At 35.8% G+C, this 22,070-nt stretch overlaps 1 protein-coding gene and 1 pseudogene across 1 annotated transcript; one reads left to right on the plus strand and one right to left on the minus strand.

The window, feature by feature from the left end:
* Window positions 1–16,537: 16,537 nt before the first annotated feature.
* LOC123812593 lies at window positions 16,538–18,193 on the minus strand (annotated as a pseudogene).
* Window positions 18,194–18,313: 120 nt separating this feature from the next.
* Window positions 18,314–19,252, plus strand: LOC123812730 (olfactory receptor 6C70-like). Its single transcript, XM_045829564.1, has one exon. The coding sequence runs from the start codon at window positions 18,314–18,316 to the stop codon at window positions 19,250–19,252; it is 939 nt and encodes a 312-aa protein (XP_045685520.1).
* The last annotated feature ends 2,818 nt before the right edge of the window (window positions 19,253–22,070 follow it).

Here is a 22,070-nt window from a genome sequence, read left to right on the forward strand (position 1 = left end):
ATTTGACATCAACAGAGGCAGATCCAGAAAGAAAAAGTAGTGGTAAATATTAGATGCTACTGAGATGAAATCCACTGTGTTCTTCTCCATAGTTTGCCATATTTTCTTTCCTGCATAGTTTTTAAACATTCATTTCTTTCATTTATTTATTGTTGTTCAAGTACTATTGTCTCCATTTTAACCTGACCACACCCCCTGCCCCAACGATCCTCACCTCCCACCCTTGAATCTACACCCTTTGGCATTGTCCATGTGTTCTTTATACATGTTCCTTTATGGTCCTTCCCCTATTTTTCCCTATTATTCCTCTCTCCAATCCTCTCTGGTTACTGTCAGCTGTTTATTTCAATGTCTTTGATTATATTTTGCTTGCTTGTTTGTTTCATTGATTAGGTTCCACTTATAGGTGAGATCATATGGTATTTGTCTTTCACTGCCTGGCTTATTTCTCTTGGCATAATGCTCTCCAGTTCCATCCATGCTGTCTTGAAGGTAGGAGCTACTTCTTTCTGCTGCATAGCATTCCATTGTGTAGATGTACGAAAGTGTTTTGATCCACTCATCTACTGATGGACACTTAAGTTCCTTCCAGTACTTGGCTGTTGTAAATTGCACTGCTAAGAACATTGAGGTGCATAGGTTTTTTTGAATTGGTGTTTCAGGATTCTTAGGGTATATTCCCAGAAATGGAATTGCTGGGTCAAAAGGCAGTTCCATTTTCAGTTTTCTGAGGAAATTCCATACTGTTTTCCATAGTGGCTGGACCAGTATGCATTTCCACCAACAGTGTACTAGGGTTCCCTTTTCTCCACAACCTCTCCAACATTTGTTATTTGTTGATTTGTTTATGATGGCCATTCTGACCAGTGTGAATGGTATCTTGTTGTGATTTTAATTTGCATCTCTCTGATGGCTAGTGATGCTGAGCATCTTTTCATGTATCTCTAAGCCCTCTGTATGTCCTCCTTACAGAAGTATCTGTTAAGATCTTTTGCCTATTTTTTAATTGGGTTGTTTGTCTTCCTGGAGTGGAGTCATGTGAGTTCTTTTATATATTTTGGAGATCAAACCCTTGTCCAAGGTATCAGTTGCAAATATGTTTTCCATATAGTTGATTCCCTTTTCATTGTAATATTGTTTTCTTTAGCTGTGCAGAAGGTTTCCTTTATTTTGATGAAATTCCATTTGTTGGTTCTTTCCTTTATGTCCCTTATTCTGGGGGACATATCGGTGAAAATATTGCTGTATGGAATATCTGAGATTTTCCTGCCTGTGTTCTCTTCTAGGACTTTCATGGTACGATGACTTATATTTATTTTGATTGAAGAAATCAAAGAGGTTCTGGAAAAAAATGAAAAAAAAAAACCCAACACACAACAGTCTAAAACTTATGGGTCACAGCAAAGGCACTCTTGAGAGGGAATTTCTTTGTGATATAGGCCTACCTAAAAAATATAGAAATATTTCAAATAAACAACCTAACCCTACATCTATAAGACCTGGGCAAACAACAACAAAGATAGCCCAGAGCAAGTAGAACAAAGGAAATAACCAAGATCAGAGCAGAATTAAATGGCATAGAGGCTAAAAGAATAATCCAAAGGATCAATAAGTCCAGGAGCTGGTTCTTTGAAAACATAAACAAAATCAACAAGCCTTTAAGCAGATTCATCAAGAAAAAAAGAGAGAGAACCCAAACAAAATCAGAAGTGAAAGAAGAGAGGTTACAAATGATACCACAGAAGAACAAAGGATGGTAAGAAATTCCTACAAACTATATGCCAAGAAATTTGAAAACCAGGGTGAAATGGACAAATTTCTAGAAAAATATATCCTCCCAAAACTGAATGAAGCAGAAAGCCTGAACAGACCAATAACAGCTGATGAAATCAAAGAGGTAATCAAAGAACTCCCAGCACACAAAAGCCCTGGACCTGATGATTTCACAGGAGAATTTTACAAAACATTTAAGGAGGAGCTAACTCCTGTTCTCAGACTATTCCAAAAAATCCAAGAAGAGGGACCTCCAAAACTCTTTTTATGAAGCTAGCATCATTCTAATCCCAAAATCAGATTAAGACACAACAAAGAAAGAAAACAATAGGCTGATATCACTGATGAACATAGATGCTAAAATCCTCAACAAAATATTGGCAAACTGCATCCAGCAATACATCATAAAGGTCACACACCATGATCAAGTGGGATTCATCCCAGGATGCAAGTATGGTAGACTATTTGCAAATCAATAAATGTAATACATCGCATAAAAAAAAGCAAAGACAGAACTCACGTGATCATATCAATAGATGCAGAAAAAGCATTTGATAAGGTACAGCATCCATTTATGATAAAAACACTCAGCAAAATGAGAGTAGAGGGAACATACTTCAACATAATAAAGGCCATAGATGAGAAACCTACAGCCAACATCATACTCAATGGGCAAAAGCTAAAAACTTTCCCCCTAAGACCAGGAACAAGACAACGGTGTCTGCTTTTTCTATTTCTGTTCAATATAGTGTTGGAAGTTCTAGCCATAGCAATTAGACAAGAAAAAAGAAATAAAATGCATCCAAATTGAAAAGGAAGAAGTAAAACTGTCACTGCAGATGACATGACAGTATGCATAGAAAACCCTATAAACTCCACAAAAAAACTGCTCAACCTAAAAAAACTACTGGAAAAACAGTAGGATACAATATTTATAAATCAAACGCATTATTGTACACCAATAATGAAATATCAGAAACACGAATTAGGAAAAAAATCCCATTTGCTATACTAAGAAGAATAATAAAGTACCTAGGAATAAACCAAACCAAGGAGTGGAAAAATCCATACTCGGAAAACTACAGAACACTAAAGAAAGAAATTAAGGAAGACACGAATAAATGGAAGCATATACCATGTTCATAGATGAGAGGAATTAACACCTCTAAAATGTCCAAACTACTCAAAGCAATTTATAGATTCAACAGAATCCTTATTTAAATACCAATGACATATTCCACATATATAGAACAAATATTTACAAATTTTATGGAACTGTAAATGACCCTGAATAGCCTCTACTATTTTGAGAAAGAAGAACAAAGTAGGAGAGATCACAATACCTGATATCAAACTATATTACAAGTCCATGGTAATCAAAACAGTCTGGTACTGGCATAAGAACAGACACAGGTCAATGAAATAGAATAAAGAGACCAGAAGTAAACGCATGTCTCTATGGTCAATTAACATTTAACAAAGGGTGCAGGAGTAAAAATGGGGTAAAAATAGCCTTTTCAGCAAATGGTGTTGGCAGATCTGGGCAGCTACATGCAAAAAATGAAACTCAACCATCAACTTACACCATACATAAAAATAAACTCAAAAGGAGAAAGGACTTAAATATAATTTATGTCACCTTAAAATTCTTAGAGGAGAACACAGGCAGGAAAACCTCAGATATCCCACAAAGCTATATTTTCAGCAATATGCCCCCTAGAGCAAGGGGCATAAATGGAAGAATAAACAAATTAAACTACATCAAATTATAAAGCTTTTGCTTGGCTAAAGATATCAGCAAAATGAAAAGGGCACCAACCATTTGAGAGAATATATTTGCAATGATTTATAGGACAAGGGTCTGATCTTCAAAATATATAAAGAACTCACACAACTGTACACCAGAAGACAAACAATCTGATTTAAAAAATAATCCAGGTGGTGAAAGACAAATAACATGCAATATGACCTATAAGTGGAACCTAATCAACACAACAAACAAGCAAGCAAAATATAACCAGAGACATTGAAATAAAGAACAAACTGACAGTAGTAACCTGAAGGCAAGGGGTGGAGGGTAACAGGGGACAGAAAGGGAAGGGTCGTTATGGAACACATATAAAGGACCCATGGGCAATGTCAAAAGAAGGAAGGATTGAGGGTGGGTGGTGGGGTAGGTGGGGTAAGGGAAAGTGGTGGTGGGAAAATGGAGACCAATATACTTGAACAACAATACAAAAAATGAAAAAGATAAAAAAAGGTGGGGCAAAGACCTGAACAGATACTTCTCTAAGGAGGTCATACAGAATTCCCATAGACATATGAAAGGATGCTCAACATCACTACCCATCAGAGGGATGCAAATTAAAACCACAGTGAAATAATACTTCACACTGATCATAATGGCCGTGATAAACAAATCAGGAAACAACAAGTGCTGGTGAGGATGTGGAGCAAAGGGAACCCTAGTACACTGTTGGTGGGAATGCAGACTAGTGTAGCCACTGTGTAAAACAGTATAGAATTTCCTCAAAAAACTAAAAATGGTACTGCCTCTTGACTCAGCAATTCCACTGCTGGGATTATACCCTAAGAATTCTGAAATACCAATTCAAAACAACCTATGCACCCCAATGTTCATAGCATCATTTTCCAGCCAAGTGTTGGAAACAAGCACTTTGAATTACCAGTAAGTGCTTACCAGCGCTTACCAGAGCTAATGAGTGGGTCATCACTTACACAATGGAATACTACACAGTATAAAGAAAGAAGGAGCTCCTACCTTTGCGACAGCATGGATGGATCTGGAGAACATTTTTCTAAATGAAATAAGCCAGGCAGTGAAAGACAAATATCACATGGTCTCTCCTGTAAGTGGTACCTAATGAACAAAGCAAACAAGTGAACAAAATAAAACTGAGACATGGAAATAAAGAATAAACTGACAGTTATGAGAGGGATGAGGGAGAGGGATAAAGGGGGAATGAAGAAGAGTCAAGTCAAGGAATAAGTCAAGTTAAGGAATATGTCCTCCCTATGTACAAGGACACAGGGAGGAGGATTGAATGTTGGAGAGAGGACATTGCTAGGCACCAGAGATGGGGAGAAAGTGGGTACCACTGTAATTGAATAACAATGAAAGATATTATAAAACATCAAAAGAAGAGGCAGAATCTCCTATGTACCTTCCTACTCACCATTCCACATCATTAGAGAAGGCTTGATGTCCAAGTTATGTAGGATAAAGTGATAGCATTTTAAAATGAAATGCTGTCACAACTGATACAATATTAAAGTAAATAAAGTCATCTTTTTAAATTATGAAAAAGGAAAATGCCTTCTTATATTTTACTTAGATGTAACTGGACTGTAGTGAAATTACTTGTGGTCTAGTTTCATACTGATACTAGTGTCTAATACAGAAAGTCTCAAAGCCAGAATAAAGTGCTAAAAGTAAAGTTTAGTTAAGTTTCTCAAGTGAAATAGTGGGAATCTTAATGCATAATCCATTGCCACACTTTCTGCAATCTCTTTAACTTTTACTTAACATTTTTCACACATATTTATCTATGATAGTTTTATTTTGTTTTCCTCTTCTCCCTTGACACCCATTTCCCCTAAAAATATTGCTCATTGCCTCTTGACATCTTGTATTTTCTTTCCAGCAGTTTCTCTTCAAATCTACACATATTGTAGCCTGATTTTCTTTAGGGTTGAGAAAGATAAGATGTTATCAGAAAAACCTGTGGTGATCATTTGCCCGGTTATATAGAATGCTAACTTTATCAATATATTAGCTAAAGTTAAAAATTGAAAAAAAACATTACATCATGGATTGATAGTCGACACTAGTTTCTCATATGCTATGAATTTAATCTCAATATGCCAAATATAAATAAATAAATAAATAAATAAATAAGGTTTTAACCAGAAAAGTGGTAATGGAAATGATGAAAGATGGTTAAATTCCAATATATAGATGGAATTTTCAAACATAAGACTGAATGAGAGCACCTTGGGAATAAGCATAGAAAGAAAACAGAAAAACTGAGTCTTGGGTCAATCCAACAATCAGAGGTCAGAAATATAAGTAGGTATCAGCAGAAAACACACAAAAAGATCACATAGTGAGGTAGGGGGAACAAACACAAGGTAAGCATGGAATTTAAAAAACTACTGTATATTTTGGACTATAAGACGTCTCCCCCCCCACCCGCCCCGGCACGTTTGGGAGGAATAATGTTTGTTAATGCTGCTGTTGAGTTCTGTTTACATTTACATTGGTGAAATATAAGTTACTTATGTTATTAAATATTTTACCACACTTTTTGCTTCAAAACTTTTTTTCCTATTTCTCTCCTCCAAAACCTAGGTGCATCTTATGGTCTGAAAAATACAGTAATTAAAGAAAGGGTTTCGGGCAGACAAAAGGGTGCCCATTTTCTCTGACTCAATGGATAAAGAAAAAAATATCTCTGGAGGACATAAAGTCATATTTATCCCCCCAGATTTTTTCTGTAAGAAAAACTTCTAACACATTGTCTAGCAAATAATCACACATGAAACAATTAGGAAACCCCCCAAAAATACAGAAACAAAGAGTGTCTCCAGATGTTGGAATTATCTGTCTAGTTACTATAATAAACTATGTGTGCTGCGTTCAAAGACAAAAGCTGAAATCTAATCTTTAGATGGTTAACCTATGTTTTTTTTTAAAAAAAAGATTTTATTTATTTTTAGAGCTGGGAATGGAGGGAAAAAGAGCAGGAGTGAAACATCAATGTATGGTTGCCTCTCGCACATGGCCTGCTAAGGACCTGGCCTGCAACCCAGGCATGTGCCCTGACTGGGAATCGAACTGGTGACCCTTTGGTTTGCAGCCCATACTCAGTCTATTGAGCTACACTAGCAGGGCTCCTTTCTTTTTTCTTCCTTCCTTCCTTCTTCTTCTTTCTCTTTCTTTTTTTAAAGATAGTATTTTTTTAAAGATTTTATTTATTTATTTTTAGAGAAGGAAGAGAGGGAGAATGAGAGAGGGAGAGAAACATCAATGTGTGGTTGCTGGAGGTCATGGCCTGCAACCTAGGCATGTGCCCTGACTGGGAATCAAACCTGTGACACTTTGGTTCACAGCCCGCACTCAATCCACTGAGCTACACCAGCCAGGGCTTCTCTTTCCTTCCTTCCTTCCTTCCTTCCTTCCTTCCTTCCTTCCTTCCTTCCTTCCTTCCTTCCTTCCTTCCTTCCTTCCTTCCTTCCTTCCTTCCTTCCTCTCTCTCTCTTTCTTTCTTTCTTCTCTCTCTCTTTTGTCCTTTCATTCTTTCTCTTTTTAAAATTTTTTTAATTTCATTTTTTATTATTTTAATCATTGTTCAAGTACAGTTTTCTGCCTTTTACTCCCATTCCAGACCACCCACCCATCCCTCCCCACCTCCCTCCCATTACCCACCCCCCTGCTAGTTTTTGTCTATGTGTCCTTCATATTTGTTCCTATAAACCCTTCCCATTCTCCCCTGAAATTCCCTGTTCTCTCCCCTCTGGTCACTGTCAGCCTGTTCCCAATTTCAGTGTCTTTGACTATATTTTGCTTGTTTGTTGGTTTTGTTGTTTAGGTTCCTATTAAAGGTGAGATCATACACTGCCTGGCTTATTTCACTTAGCGTAATGCTTTCCAGTTCCATCCATGCTGTTGCAAAGGGTAGGAGCTCCTTCTTTCTTTCTGCTGCATAGAATTCCATTGAGTAAATGTACCATAGTTTTTGGATCCATTCATTTACTGATGGGCATCTAGGTTGCTTCCAGCACCTAGCTATTGTAAATTGTGCTGCTATGAACATTGGGGCGCAAAGGTTCTTTTGGATTGGTGTTTCAGTGTTCTTAGGATATAGTCCCAGCAGTGGAATTGCAGGGTCAAAAGGCAGATCCATTTTTAGTTTTCTGAGGAAGTTCCATACTGCTTTCCATAGTGGTTGTGCCAGTCTGCACTCCCACCAACAGTGCACTAGGGATCCCTTTTCTCCACAACCTCTACAACACTTGTTTGTTGCTTTGTTTATGATGGCCATTCTGTCTGGTGTAAAGTGGTATCTCACTGTGGTTTTAATTTGCGTCTCTCTGATAGCTAGTGATATTGAACATCTTTTCATGTGTCTCTGGATCCTCTGTATGTCCTCCTTGGAGAAGTGTCTGTTCAGTCCCTTGCCCATTTCTTAGTTGGGTTACTTGTCTTCTTAGAGTGGAGTCGTGTAAGTTCTTTATATATTTTGGAGATTAAACCCTTGTCTGAGGTATCATTGGCAAATATGTTTTCCCATACATTTGGTTCTCTTTTTATTTTAATACTATTTTCTTTAGCTGTGCAGAAGTTTTTTATTTTGATGAGGTCCATTTGTTTATTCTTTCCTTTATGTCCCTTGCTCTAGGGGACATGTCAGTAAAAATATTTTTGCATGAAATATCTGAGATTTTCCGACCTACGTTCTCCTCTAGGACTTTAATGGTGTCATGGTTTATATTTAAGTCTTTTATCCATCTTGAATTTATTTTGGATAAGGTGTAAGTTGGTGCTTGGGTTTCATTTTTTTGCACATAGCTGTCCTGTTCTCCCAACACCATTTGTTGAACAGGCTATTTTTACTCCATTTTATGTTGCTGCCTCCTTTGTCAAATATTAATTGACCATAGAGACTTGGGTTTATTTCTGGGCTCTCTGTTTTCTGTTCCATTGGTCCATGTGCCTGTTTTTATGCCAGTGCCAGTCTGTTTTGATTACAGTGGCCTTGTAATATAGTTTAGTATCAGGTATTGTGATCCCTCCTACTTTATTCTTTTTCAAAATTACAGCAGCTATTCAGGGTCATTTATGGTTCCATGTAAATTTCTGAAGTGTTTGTTCTATGTCTGTGAAATATGCCATTGGTACTTTAATAGGTATTGCACTAAATCTGCAAATTCCTTTGGGTAGTATGGACATTTTGATGATATTAATTCTTCCAGTCCATGAACACGGTATATGTTTCCATTTGTTTGTGTCTTCTTTGATTTCTTTCCTCAGTGTTATGTAGTTTTCTGAATACAGGTCTTTTACCTCTTTGGTTAGGTGTATTCCTAGGTATTTTATTTTTCTTTTTGCTATTTCAAATGGGATTTTTTTTCTTGATTTCTGCTTCTGCTGTTTCATTGATGGTGTACAGAAATGCCTTTGATTTCTGGATATTGACTTTGTATCCCGCTGTTTTGCCAAATTCATTTATTAGGTCAAGCAGTTTTTTTGGCTGAGTCTATAGGATTTTCTATGTAAATTATCATGTCATCTGCAAACAGTGACAGTTTTGTTTCCTCCTTTCTGATTTGGATGCCTTTTATTTCTTTTTCTTGTCTGATTACTGTGGTAAAACTTCCGGTCCTATATTGAATAGAAGTGGTGAAAGTGGACAGCCTTGTCTTGTTCCTGATCTTAGTGGAAAAGATTTTAATTTTTGCCCCTTGAGTATGATGTTGGCTGTAGGTCTCTCATATTCTTTTTTCTTCTTTCTTCTGCCAAGAAGTATTCTATTGTATAAATATGTACCTTTAAAGAAAATTTGGATTTTTAACCATATTATTATTTTATATATGTTGAAGTTTAAACTGCCATGTTACAAGAGAAAAACTACAATGAATATAATAAGAGCAAATAAAGAAACAGTATTTCACAATGAATAAGAAACCAACGAGGTATTCCTTTTTTTGTCATAATAATTCACATGTTTGGAAAAAGCCACCAAATCCTCCAAAAGAACTATCTTCGCATCTTGGTCCATATGGATTACCAGTGATTCAAAATAATCTGCTAGTCTGCAGCGTCTACATGATTGTCTTGAAATGAGTATTTTCATTTTCTTGGCTTTTATTATTTATTTATATTTTAAATTTATTTTTATTGTATTCTATCACCATTTATCCTCCTTATACCCTCTTCTACTCTCTGCTCCCCACAATTACCACACTGTTGTCCATGTCCAGGAGTTCTTTTTCTTTTTTGCTGCATCCCTCTATCCCCTAACAAACTCCCTCCCTGCAGAGCCTGGAAGACATTATGCTGGAGAATATTATGCTAAGTAAAATAAGCCAGTCAGAGAAAAACAAATAATATATGATTTCACTTATATGTGGAATCTAATGCATAAACTGAACTAACAAGTGAAATAGAGACAGACTCTTAGATAGAGAGCAGACTGGTAGTTGATTTGACTTTTAGTTGGGGGCATGGGTAAGAGGTGGTCCCCAATCAGTAAACTCCCCTACTCCAACTGTGAGCTGAGGACTGGGGCTGCACCTCAGGTGAGTCTCCTGTGCTTTCTGCTCCCCTACAGAGCTCCTTTCCCACAGGCTTGGAGGACAGGAGGGACTGCAGTAGTCACTCACTTGGACAGGACATCAGATGACTCAGGCACCAGCTTCCCATTGCGGGTCCCAATCTTCTTCACAACCACCATGTTGGAGGAGCTGGAGTTGGTGTGGCTGAAGGAGCCAGAGCTCCTGCCAGAGCCCAAGTTGGCCTGGAAGCCCAGGCCATGGTTGGGGTTCCCGTAGCTGGTGGTCTTGGTATTTCTTTAATTTCATTTTTATTATTTACACTATTACAGATGTTCCCATTCTTCCCCCACTTTGTTCACCTCCACCCAACCCTCCCTGCTACTTCCCTCACGCCACCACCACACTGTTGTCTCTGCCATGGGTTATGTATATATGTTGTTTGGCCATCCCTTCATCTTGTTGGTTTCAAATTATTTAAAAGGAGTGAATGATTCTCTATAAGAAATCTAAGGGGATAGTGTCTCTAAGGAGAAATAGGAAAGATGAAAAAATATTCAATAGTGCTTACACCAGTTTGCCATGTTTCAGGCTAATCAACTCAGCGAGAATAAATTTTAGGAATGTTTCCAAAGTGGGATTAGTTGGACACACCTAAGTTATTTTGGTATTAAAAGAGAGAGTTTATCAGAGATCTTTGTTATCCAAAGCATAGATACTACCATATGTTCAGATATACTTGATAGAAAAATTGCATCATTAAAATAGTCACTCTTTAGGTCTGTGATTTTAATGAACTTGAGAAGTTGTTTTATATTAATTTTCCTGCCTAAAAAATTAAATATTGATTTCGGGTAAGTATGTTTGGCTTTTGTTATAGCTGATCCTTTCTCATGTAATCTAGAGAAAAAGAAGAAAGATACCAACATATACTGCCAATGGTAAGCAAAATAGTGGTGTTACTTTTCTTTCAAAAATTTAAGAATAATTACAAATACCATTTAAATTACATACAAATAAATAGCAGTGATTTAAAGGTGATATTTTATTAGTGCTCTTTGAATAAAACATTAATTCTCATTTGCTTTTTATATATCCTCAATGCAAGAGCATGCATTTTTGATGTGTGCACTTGTACCTGCCTTTCTAATACATTAATGTTTAAACCAGAAACCACAATGTAGAATGGTGGAGAGAATGGTGATTATTTTACTGCTCTCTCTATAAAAACAGCCTGAACAACCCTAGAAATAGATAAAAAATATCAAGGTTGGAGGAGATCTTTTTCCTGGAGAATTGCCTTCACATGTTTTGCTACATTTTTAAAAATAGAAATAAAAGTAGCTCTTTTGGAAGTGCTAATTTTAATCAACATTTTGAGCAATGACAACAACACTGATAATTATTGATTGCCAAATCTGCACTGGGTTGTAGAACACATATCTGCTTTGTGGTTTAAAAGTACTCTGACACCAATATTGAGCCTACAGAAATGTTCAATGTGTTTAGTATAAAAAGTGGAAGTTAGAATAAAGGCATATTAAAAGTGGACAGGGCCAAATGAAGATAAGATCAAGGAAGAGAGATTTAGATTCATCACGGTTATACAAAACCTATCATTTCCATCAATAGGTAATTGATGTAGTGAATAGGAGGTAATTATTTTAATTTCCCAGTGAATAGGAGGTAATTTACTGGGAAATTAAAATAAGAGGAGAAGAAACACGCTAAAAATATAAAATGAAAAACTATGATTTGCTAAAGGAATATAATTGTTAATCTAAATAATGTGAACTTTGTGAGTTCAGAACAGGCAAAAAATGATTGGGAAAATTTAATTAGTATGAAGGAATGTAATTTAAATAATTTATTTAAAAGAAGAAAATGTATGCTATATGACATTATTTATTTTTTTTCTGTCAGTGCTTATGGTCTAAGTTTATTTAGAAATAGTTTACCTGTTTTACAAATTGGAAACAAAGATTTCCTGAGATTAAGAAGAAAATGAAGTGCATCACTGGATTTATTTTAGTTGAAAATATGACTCTAAAATATTAGGCAATCAGTGCTCTGAATTCACTAATAGTTTTTTTTATAAATTAGAGAAGTTTAAAAAATAGGTTTTATTGAATAATATCTTTTGATAAGCTGTTAACAAGCATGTTAACATGAGTGAATTTTTATGAGAAATATAAATAAACTATGATTTAATATCTCACTAAAAGTATTATCAATAACTATTTTTATGTATTTGCAGAAATCATAACTAATGTGCCATATTAGATGTTATAAAATGGGCTTAATTTTTATGAACTTTTTGTGATTTTTGTATCTAAAACTTGTTAAGAATATTTTAAATGAGAATATAGATTCATCAATGTCCTCATTTAAAAATGTAATTATCTGAATGAATAAAATTATTTAAAGAATTATTATGTTAATTATTTAGATTGCTTTCTATTTTTCACTCTTAAAGTATGCCATGTCATATAGCTTATCTGTAACATGAATATTGAATTGTCTTTTACAAAAGGTAAATTTTCCCTTATGTATTCTAAACATTTGTTTTCTCCTTAGAAATTTATTTAGTCTGTTCACATTACTGGACTCTCTTATTTTTATAATAGTTTCAGGTCAACTGACCCAATCAGATCAATACAAAGTGAATCTACTTTTTTTAGCAATCAAGTGTTTAAATTAATTTTATAATTTATAGTTTTCTCTTTTTAATCTTGTTTAATTGGTTAGAGATTTTAGGATACTGCTGAACAATAGGGGTCATTAGCATTTTTGAGTAGGTCTGATTCCAGTAAAAAAAAATCTGCTGGAATTCAGTAATTTTTAATGTCCACCCACATAGTCTTCCTATTGTCAGAAATTGGTATTGCATTAATTAAAGAATCCATATCTGACACTGAAGTATGAAGTGACATCCTCTAGAAGACTGCTACACACTCATGGTTTTTCTGTGTGCTGATCTCTTCTCTAATTGTTAAACAGTTAGTAGACATTGATATATTCTGTATCTCATTTAATTCCGATGATTGAGGTCAAAATGATTTCATCTCCTTTTTAGCGATGAAACTTTAAAATGAGGACATTAATTTTCTCAAGATCCTATAACTAGTAACTTGATAGAATAAAATTTGCAAAAAGATCTCTCTTTGATTCTAAACTCTGAACTTGGCCACATTATGTTGTTTCTTATGTTTTTATTTTCATGTGTGATACGTAATGTTAAAAGAATCATTCTTAAACAATGAAAGGTGAGTCTAAACTCTTAACCTTAAAAGTGGATTGTCATTTGTCTCATTAGCCATTAATATGTTTTTGTTTCTCAGATAACTAGATACATAACTAGATTTTGTGTGGATTAGCAGTTTTAAATCCAGTTGCTAATTCCTAACCAGTTTCGACAATTGGGATAATTTGGCTCTGTTATTCACTCTATTTTCATTATTGGCCATTCAAGATTCTGAAAACCTATAATCACAAACATAAAATACTAGCAGAAAATAGTTGTTTTATCCAAATCATTACATTCTTTCTTTGCCAGTACTTCCTTGGATTAAATCACTGATTAGTTATATGAGTCATTTGCTGGGGCCATGAAGACACAGGCAATGTGTCGAGAAAACTGATTTTCACGGACACAGAGCTGCACCTGGAAAACGGGTGTACGTTCAGGATACCTGTAAATGGGTGGAGATTGTGAAGAGATGTAATGCATTTTCTGCATTTTTTCTTTTAGTTATTTTATTTGTTTTTGAACCTCAAGTTTTTTTAATGTAGGAATGAGATAGATTTAAGATTTCAACTTAATGTTATAATTCTAAATCAGTTACTCAGTTACACATTTCAAGTTGCATTTGTAATATTATCAGTCTAATAGACCAATTTCTCTTAAACATGTACATGTTTTTATTTTAATAGTATACACATACATTTGTTTTAATAATAATTTCAAGTGTGCTGAAAAGTTGCAAAAATTCATATTTTGTTTCATTGGCTTTATCATTCTCTCCTTCGTGGTGTGTGTGTGTGTGTGTGTGTCTGGTTTTTTACATGAGTTATTTTTTAGAGTCAGTTACAGACATTATGTACCCCTTTTCCTAAACATTTCAGTGAGTATTTTCCTAAGAACAAGACATAACCTTCTTTTTATAGTTTCAGATTTTGTTTTCATAATTATCTTCCCATAGTAGCAATAATCTGCATTTCCATAACAACACATTTAATATTCTACTCATCAAAGAGCTGGAAAAAGTAGGAATAAAGCACAAATACCATACTCTGCATCTATACAAATAAACTTAATACATTAAATATATTTTGTAGGCTGGCTGTACTTGCAGTATAACAGAACTCTGAGTATTAGATTCTGAGCATGTTCATGCTGACCTCCACTTTGGTGAAAGTAAGGACAATGTTTACTTTTGTAAACACGAGTTCTCCACTCTGACTATTCTCTGAAAGTAAAGACTTATGTTAATGGAAAAATTAAATGTGTAAATATGGAACCAGTGCTTTTTACTGGACACCACATAGAATAACCCTGACATCCACAAGTCCATTCCTTAAATGTGAGCAGGGAGGGTGGCAAGAGGGTGCACTTGTATACGACTTTCAGGTTGTTTAAGACTCCCTTGCATTGCTGCTTCAGAAGGCACTGAATCGCTCCTCATTTTTGTTTAATATGTGAGTAAAGAGTGAAAGTAAAAAACAATTCCAAGGCTGCAATTGATAATATGGTCTATGAACAAATGGTGTAAAATATCTTGTAAATGCTACCATGTCTGTTTAATCAGATTATTAATTGCTCAAATGAGCATTAACACAAGACTCTGGAAGCCTTGTGTTTCTCCCTGGACCTAAAGGGTACAACTTTGAAATATTAATATGTCATTAAATACAACTGCCTAAATACAGTTTTAGTAAGACTGTTCAAAGTTAATCTCCAAACAATGATTGAAAATTAGCTGCTACCCGCAAAATTATGCAAGCAATTTAAGGAATCAAAACATCAAATTGATTAGTGTTTTGAATCAGTCCTATAAAAATTTTTATCCTGATATACACCCCAAGCACGCAAATGAGGATGTTATAAACTGTCTAAACTCTTGAACAGAACCATCTGTGACTAAAACCACTTCTGATAATCTACTTTAGTGTTTGCAGGAAGTCTAGCAAAACTAAGCGCAACAGTAGCACTCTATGAGGAGAGGGACTGGGTGCAAACAAACAGGAAACCTCTCTACGCTGCATCTGCCTGCAGAATGCACACTGCTGGTGTTTGGAGCCTCTTTCAAATGAATAGATTAGGAGATGCATCTAAACCACATCGGGTGAAAAAGGAATACTTCAGAATAACCTTTTAGGTAATTCCTACAAAGAATCAAGATACTGGCAGCATAGTACTCTAAATGTAAGTACTTCAAAAACAGTCCTCTCATTTGGGCTGAAATTTGGTGGTATGCAGCATTTCCCATGTCACATTACTGGCCTGTTACAACTCTAAGTGAATCAAATTATTTTGGAAGAAAAAAATGTATATATAAATTGATGGAAGCATCACCTCTTCTGTTAGAGTGTATAAAAAGGTCCCCATTAGTTCCTGTTTAGTGAGCAACCATGTGGTTTGGAGACAGTCACTATGTTGTTTTTTGTTTTGTTTTTGGTGTGGAAAATATCCATATTTCACAGAGAACTGAAGACATTTACAGAATCACTTCCATATGCTACCTTCAGAACTTTCAAACTTCAGATCCATCTTTTATTGGACTAAGTAATATTGTAAAGCTTAAAATAGCTTCCTATCCTAATCTTGCCTCTGAAAAGATTTAATTTAATAATTTAAATGTAGGTAATATGACAGGGAATAAATTTCCTTTTCAAAACATAACAAACAAACACTTAAAATATTATTTGGTTTAACTAATAAGCCTTTAATTTTAGCAGCAAATATCAAATAAAATGCAAGGAAAATTCTCTAACAGAAAGATTACAGGAGAGCCCTAGCTGGTGTGGCTCAGTGGATTTAGCATGGGCTGCGAACCAAAGGGTTGCCAGTTCAATTCCCAGTCAGGGCACATGCCTGGGTTGCAGGTCAGGTCCCCAGTGGGGGCCACATGAGAGGCAACCACACATTGATGTTTCTCTCTCTCTCTTTCTCCTTTCCTTCCTCCCTCTCTAAAAATAAATAAAAAGATTAAAAAAAGATTACAGGAAAAAGAATATGCCTTTGTCCCTTTTGTTTGGAACATTTCGTCTAGAATTTGGCTTGCAAACTTTAAAATCAACTACATTAAAATGTGACAGTACTTTTTCTGTTAATTCCTTCTGATGTCTTTAGAAAGCAAAAAAATGATTCACAAGTAGTGGGTACAATGGGTGATTTGGGGAAATGATAATTAAAGAATTAATCTTTCTTAGCATTCAAAGCCATGACTGGAATGAAGTCTGGATTCCCTTAGACAAGTTCCAAGTCCATGAATGGCACATCAGGATTTTCCCCTTTCTTTCTGTAAAACTTAGCATAGCCCTCCTGCAATTCATCTTCGAATTCCTCTGTAGACATGGCAGTGGTGCCTTCAGGCTTGGCCTTTGGTGTTGCTGCTGCTGCTTTCTCCTTGATTCCCCCTCCTGGAACCACCAAACTCAGGCCTGGATTAGCATAATCATTGTCTCCATGTATTTGAAAAGAGGCAAGTTGCAGATCTCTGACACTTGATCTTGGTCTTGCTGGTCATACCCTTCAAGAAGCTGCTCCAGTGCAGCACAATCTTCATAGCTCTCCCTGACACATCTCTCTGCAGCCACAGAGTTATTTCTGTGGAAATGAACTAAGACTTGAGGGATTGTTTTCTTATAACAAGTTGGATACTTCTCAATTTCCTTATAAATATTTTTTCTTTCTTAATAGGGAGTGCTGCCTCATCAAACCTTGTGTCCTTCTACTAGGAGTCCAGAAGCTTTCCCTAGTAATTCAACTGCCTGATGTAAATGTTCCTCATTTTCAAACCCATTAGCTGTCTGCTGACAGAACTGTATAGCCTTTTCTGAATCTACATTTTCTATAAGCTTTCCAGCTCCCTCCAGCTCTATGGCTGCTGTGTCTGGGGTGCCATTTTTTCTATACATCGTGTTGGCTTTTTCAATCAGCTGAACAGCCCCTGGTAGTTTCTGCATCTCCTTCAACATCATGCCTGCTTGCTCATAAGCCTTGGCAGCCTGAAAAAGAGCCCTGTTATTCTCATGGGCAACAGCTTCTCTCAGACAGGTGTCTTTTGCTTGCTCAAACTGTTTGGCATTTTTAAAAGCTACAGCTGCTTTTCCATATTCACAAGCAGCACTGTCATAATCTAGCTTCCACTTTAAAAAACCAGTTTTCAGGAATTTCTCAGCTTTGGTGAGGTGCTGCAGCCCATTTATCTTCTGAGTCACCGTCTCCACTGTCCCAGACCTAGAAAGCAGGACATAATCTTATAGTATGACTACAATACTATTTGAATCAGGAAATTTAACATTGATATAATGCTATACCCACTTTACGATCCACGCTGAAATTTATATAATTCTTTATTTTTATGGTGTCAGTTGCATGTGCACAATGTTGAAGCCCTGAATGAATTATTATTTTTTGTAAATGTGTCCATATCTGCTTTATATGCAGTTTTAATCTTTTCTTAGATTCAGTTAGCAGTTATTTTGTTATGATATTACAGTCTTATGTCCTTTTCTTGGTCATTTCCTATGAATTTATTAGTAGTTCACAGAGAAGTTGTAAGAAGTTACAATGGGCATTAAGAAAATGTCACTTCAATATAAAATCAAAAGTTTTAGAATTTATTTATAGATCTGAATTCATTATGTACTGGTATAATTTTATTTTAATGGTTAATGAAAAATGAATGGATTATTTTTTAATTCTAAATCAAGATTTTATCTAATTTATATTGCAAATGAACACATTTTGAATTAGTTACAAATGACTAAAAGTTTGTAAGGGGGGGAAAGCCAATTATTATGGGTTTTGCTGGTTCAGTTGATTTCAGTAGTGCTTTATAAAGTAGTTTTGGTTGCACAGTTCTAGGTCATGTCTTCAGATCACAGAGCATTACCTCATAAATGGATATGTTTGCGAATGTGAGTCTATTTATGCATCATTTACTGGATATAAAACTACTCATATAGTTTCTTATTTTTATATCTTTTTATTTGTAGAATTTGAAATCTCAAAAGAGAAATGAAGAACCATACAAAACAGAGAGAGTTTATCCTTCTGGGACTGACAGATAATTCTCAGTTACAGATTGTAATTTTTTTATTTCTATTTCTGAGTTACCTGCTGAGCATGATAGGAAACTTAACCATTATTGCCCTCTCGCAAATGGATCCCCATCTCAAGACCCCAATGTATTTCTTCCTCCAAAATTTCTCTTTTCTGGAAATATCATTCACAAGTGCTTGCATTCCCAGATTCCTAAACACCATTGTAACCAAGGAAAAGACCATTTCTTATAGTGGTTGCATATCTCAGTTATTTTTTTACTTTTTCTTGGGGGCTACAGAGTTTTTCCTTTTGGCGGTTATGTCCTATGACCGCTATGTTGCCATCTGCAAGCCTTTGCATTACACAACCATCATGTGCACTAAAGTTTGTCACCAGCTTGTACTCAGTTCTTGGGCAACTGGACTCTTGGTGATTTTCCCACTATTGAGTTTTATTCTTAACCTGGATTTCTGTGCTTCAAATATCATTGACCATTTCATTTGTGACATTTCTCCTGTCCTGCAACTTTCTTGCTCAGACACACATTTACTAGAACTGATTACTTTTTTCTTAGCTGTGATAACCCTCCTTGTCACCTTGTTAGTAGTAATCCTTTCTTACTCTTACATCATTAAGACAATCCTAAAATTCCCTTCAGCTCAGCAAAAGAAAAAAGCCTTTTCTACCTGCTCTTCTCACATGATTGTTATAACCATCACTTACGGAAGTTGCATATTCATCTACATAAAGCCATCAGCAAATGAAAGAATCACTTTAAGCAAAGGAGTAGCTGTGCTCAATACTTCAATTGCTCCTTTGTTGAACCCATTCATTTATACTCTAAGGAACCAGCAAGTTAAACAAGCCTTCAAAAATGTGTTTAGAAAGACATTTTATGCTTTAGACAAGTAATAATATTTATTGAAATAATTAACAGAAAAACATAAAAGGAACATGGAACAAAACCTATTTTGACTTTTCTAGTTTAAGAATCAATCTCTAATATTTAGTTAGGTAGATCACTTTACTAAAGCTTAGAAACTCTTTCACTTTATCAATTTAACTTTCTGTTCTTCCAAGTGAAACCTTACTATGTATAGACATAAGAGAGTATGCTCAACATCACTAGCCATCAGAGAGATGCAAATTAAAACCATAGTGAGAGACCACTTCACAATGGTCAGAATGGACATCATAACCAGATCAACAAACAACAAATATTGGAGAGGATGTGGAGAAAAGGGAACCCTAGTACACTGTTGGTGGGAATCCAGACTGGTGCAGGCACTGTGGAAAACGGTATGGAATTTCCTCAGAAAACTAAAAATGGAACTGCCTTTTGCCCCAGCAATACTACTGCTGGGATTATGCTCTAAGAATCCTGAAACACCAATTCAAAAGAACCTATGTACCCTAATGTTCATAGCAGCACAATTTAAAATAGCCAAGTGCTGGAAATGATAGGGGACTGAAGAGTTGGAAAATTTTAGTTTAAGGTAAATAGTTAATAAGCCTAGTAGATAATGCATATGTTAGAGCTATTGTTCCGGAACTGCAGGTATGGCCCACCCTGGCTCCCCGTGAGACAGACGACCTCCTGGGGCACAGCTGGAGATATCCGAGTCATTGTGTTCCAGGGAGAGACAGACTACCACCAGAGACAGCTAATGGGGCAGGGCAAGAATTCTGCAGCTTTTAATCTAATTTTCCCTGAATTTCAAAACCCCATACCACACTTTGTTCTCTGTTATAAAAAGGCTGGCTTGAAAGGAAATATAAGATGGTCCGTCAGGGTAGAAATCTGCCATCTTCTCAGATTGCCGGCCACGTGGATAAAGCACCCGTAAACATTCAATTCCTGTCTCTGCTTATTGGGTCTGGTAGGTGACAGGCAGCACAAAAGCCTCCTTTTCTGGTTTTAGAAACAGTCTAAGTGTCCATCAGTAAATGTAAAAAGTGAAAAGTAAATGTAAAAAGTAAAATGTAAAAAGTAAATGTGTGGATCAAAAAGCTGGTATATTTACACAATGGAGTACTACACATAGGAAAGAAAGAAGAATTTCTTAGCCTTTGCGACAGTGTGGATGGAACTGGAAAGCAATATGCTTAGTCAAATAAGCCAGGCAGTGACAGACAAATACCATATGATCTTATTTATATGTGTAACCTAATCAGCAGGGGAAATAAGTGAACAAAATAGAACCAAGTGAACATAGAGAAATGGAAATAAAGAACAAACTGACAGTGACAAGAGGGGAGGTGGGATGGGCATAATGGGGAAAGAAAGGGAAGGGTCAAGTCAAGGAACATGTATAAAGGAACCATGGACATGGACAACAGGAGGGAGGATTGAATGTGGAAGGTGGGGGTGGATAGGTCAGGAGAGAGTAATGGGGAAAAATGGGGACAACTGTAATTGAACAATAAAAAAATTAAAGAAATATGAAAGTACAAAATTTATTTCCTCTAAAAGCATGTGAGAATAAAATGAATGAAAGGTTTTAATTGTATTATAGAATATAAATTCTTGGAGAGCTGTAATTGATAATTTATATAAATATACCATGTTTTATTTAAAAACCATGTTCTTTGAAGTCCTTAGATGGAATAATTTTGTCATTATTGAATATGCTTAAAATGCTTCAAGAGACCTTATACTTCAGAAGAATAATTTAGAGAAATATTTTGTAGTCTTTTTAAAAATTTAATCTTTATTATAACTTTTCTCATTACCATTTAATCCCTTTATATACTCCTCCCCTCAGCAATCACCACACTATTGTCCATGTCCACGAGTACTTTTTCTTTTTTGCTCAATTCCTCTCCACCTCTTCCCTGCCATCCCACTAGCTGTCATCCTGCTCTCCATCTATGAATCTGTCCCCATTTTCCTTGTTAGTTTGGTTTGTTCGTTAGATTCCACATATGAGTGAAATCATATGGTATTTGTCTTTCTCTGACTGGCTTATTTCACTTACTATAATGTTCTCCAGGTTCATCCATAGTGTCAAAAAGGGAAAAACTTTCTTATTTTTTTTTTTTTTACAGCTGAGTAGTATTCCATTGCGTAAATGTCCCACAGTTGTTTATCCACTCATCTGTTGATGGACCGACCCTTTGGCTGCTTCCATATCCTGGTGATTGTAAATAACGCTGCAGTGAACATAGGAGTGTCTGTGTTCTTTTAAATTAGTGTTTTGTGTTCCTTCAGATATATTCCCAGGAGTGGAATCACTGAATCTAAAGGCAGGTCCATTTTTAAATTTTTGAGGTATCTCCATACTGCTTTCCACAGTAGCTGCACCAATCTTCACTCCCACCAACAGTGCAAGAGGATTCCCCTTTCTCCACATCCTCACCAGCACTTATTTGTTGATGTATTGATGATAGGCATTCTGACAGGTGAGAGATGGTATCTCATTGTGGTTTTAATTTTCATTTTTCTGATGATTAGTGACATTGAGAATTTTTTTTAGTATTTTAACTGATTATACTATTATGGTTTTCCCAATTTTCCCCCTCTATCCCCCTTCTACCCCCCAACCCTCCAGCATCCCCCCACTTAGTTCATGTCCCAGGGTTGTACATACACATTCTTTGAGTCCTCTGTTTCCTATACCACTTTTTATCTCTCCCTGTCTATTTTATGCCTACTAATTATGCTTCTTCCCTGTACCTTTTCCCCGCTGTCCCTCCTCTCCCCTCCCCACTGAAATCCTTTGGTTTCTCT

The sequence above is a fragment of the Phyllostomus hastatus genome, unplaced genomic scaffold, assembly GCF_019186645.2.
Source record: "Phyllostomus hastatus isolate PE091 unplaced genomic scaffold, TTU_PhHast_1.1 phas_scaffold_93, whole genome shotgun sequence".
NCBI lineage: Eukaryota > Metazoa > Chordata > Mammalia > Chiroptera > Phyllostomidae > Phyllostomus > Phyllostomus hastatus.

What these genes read in the sequence shown, in the direction of transcription:
- LOC123812730 (XM_045829564.1), top strand. Translation starts at nt 18,314, where the DNA reads ATGAAGAACCATACAAAACAGAGAGAGTTTATCCTTCTGGGACTGACA.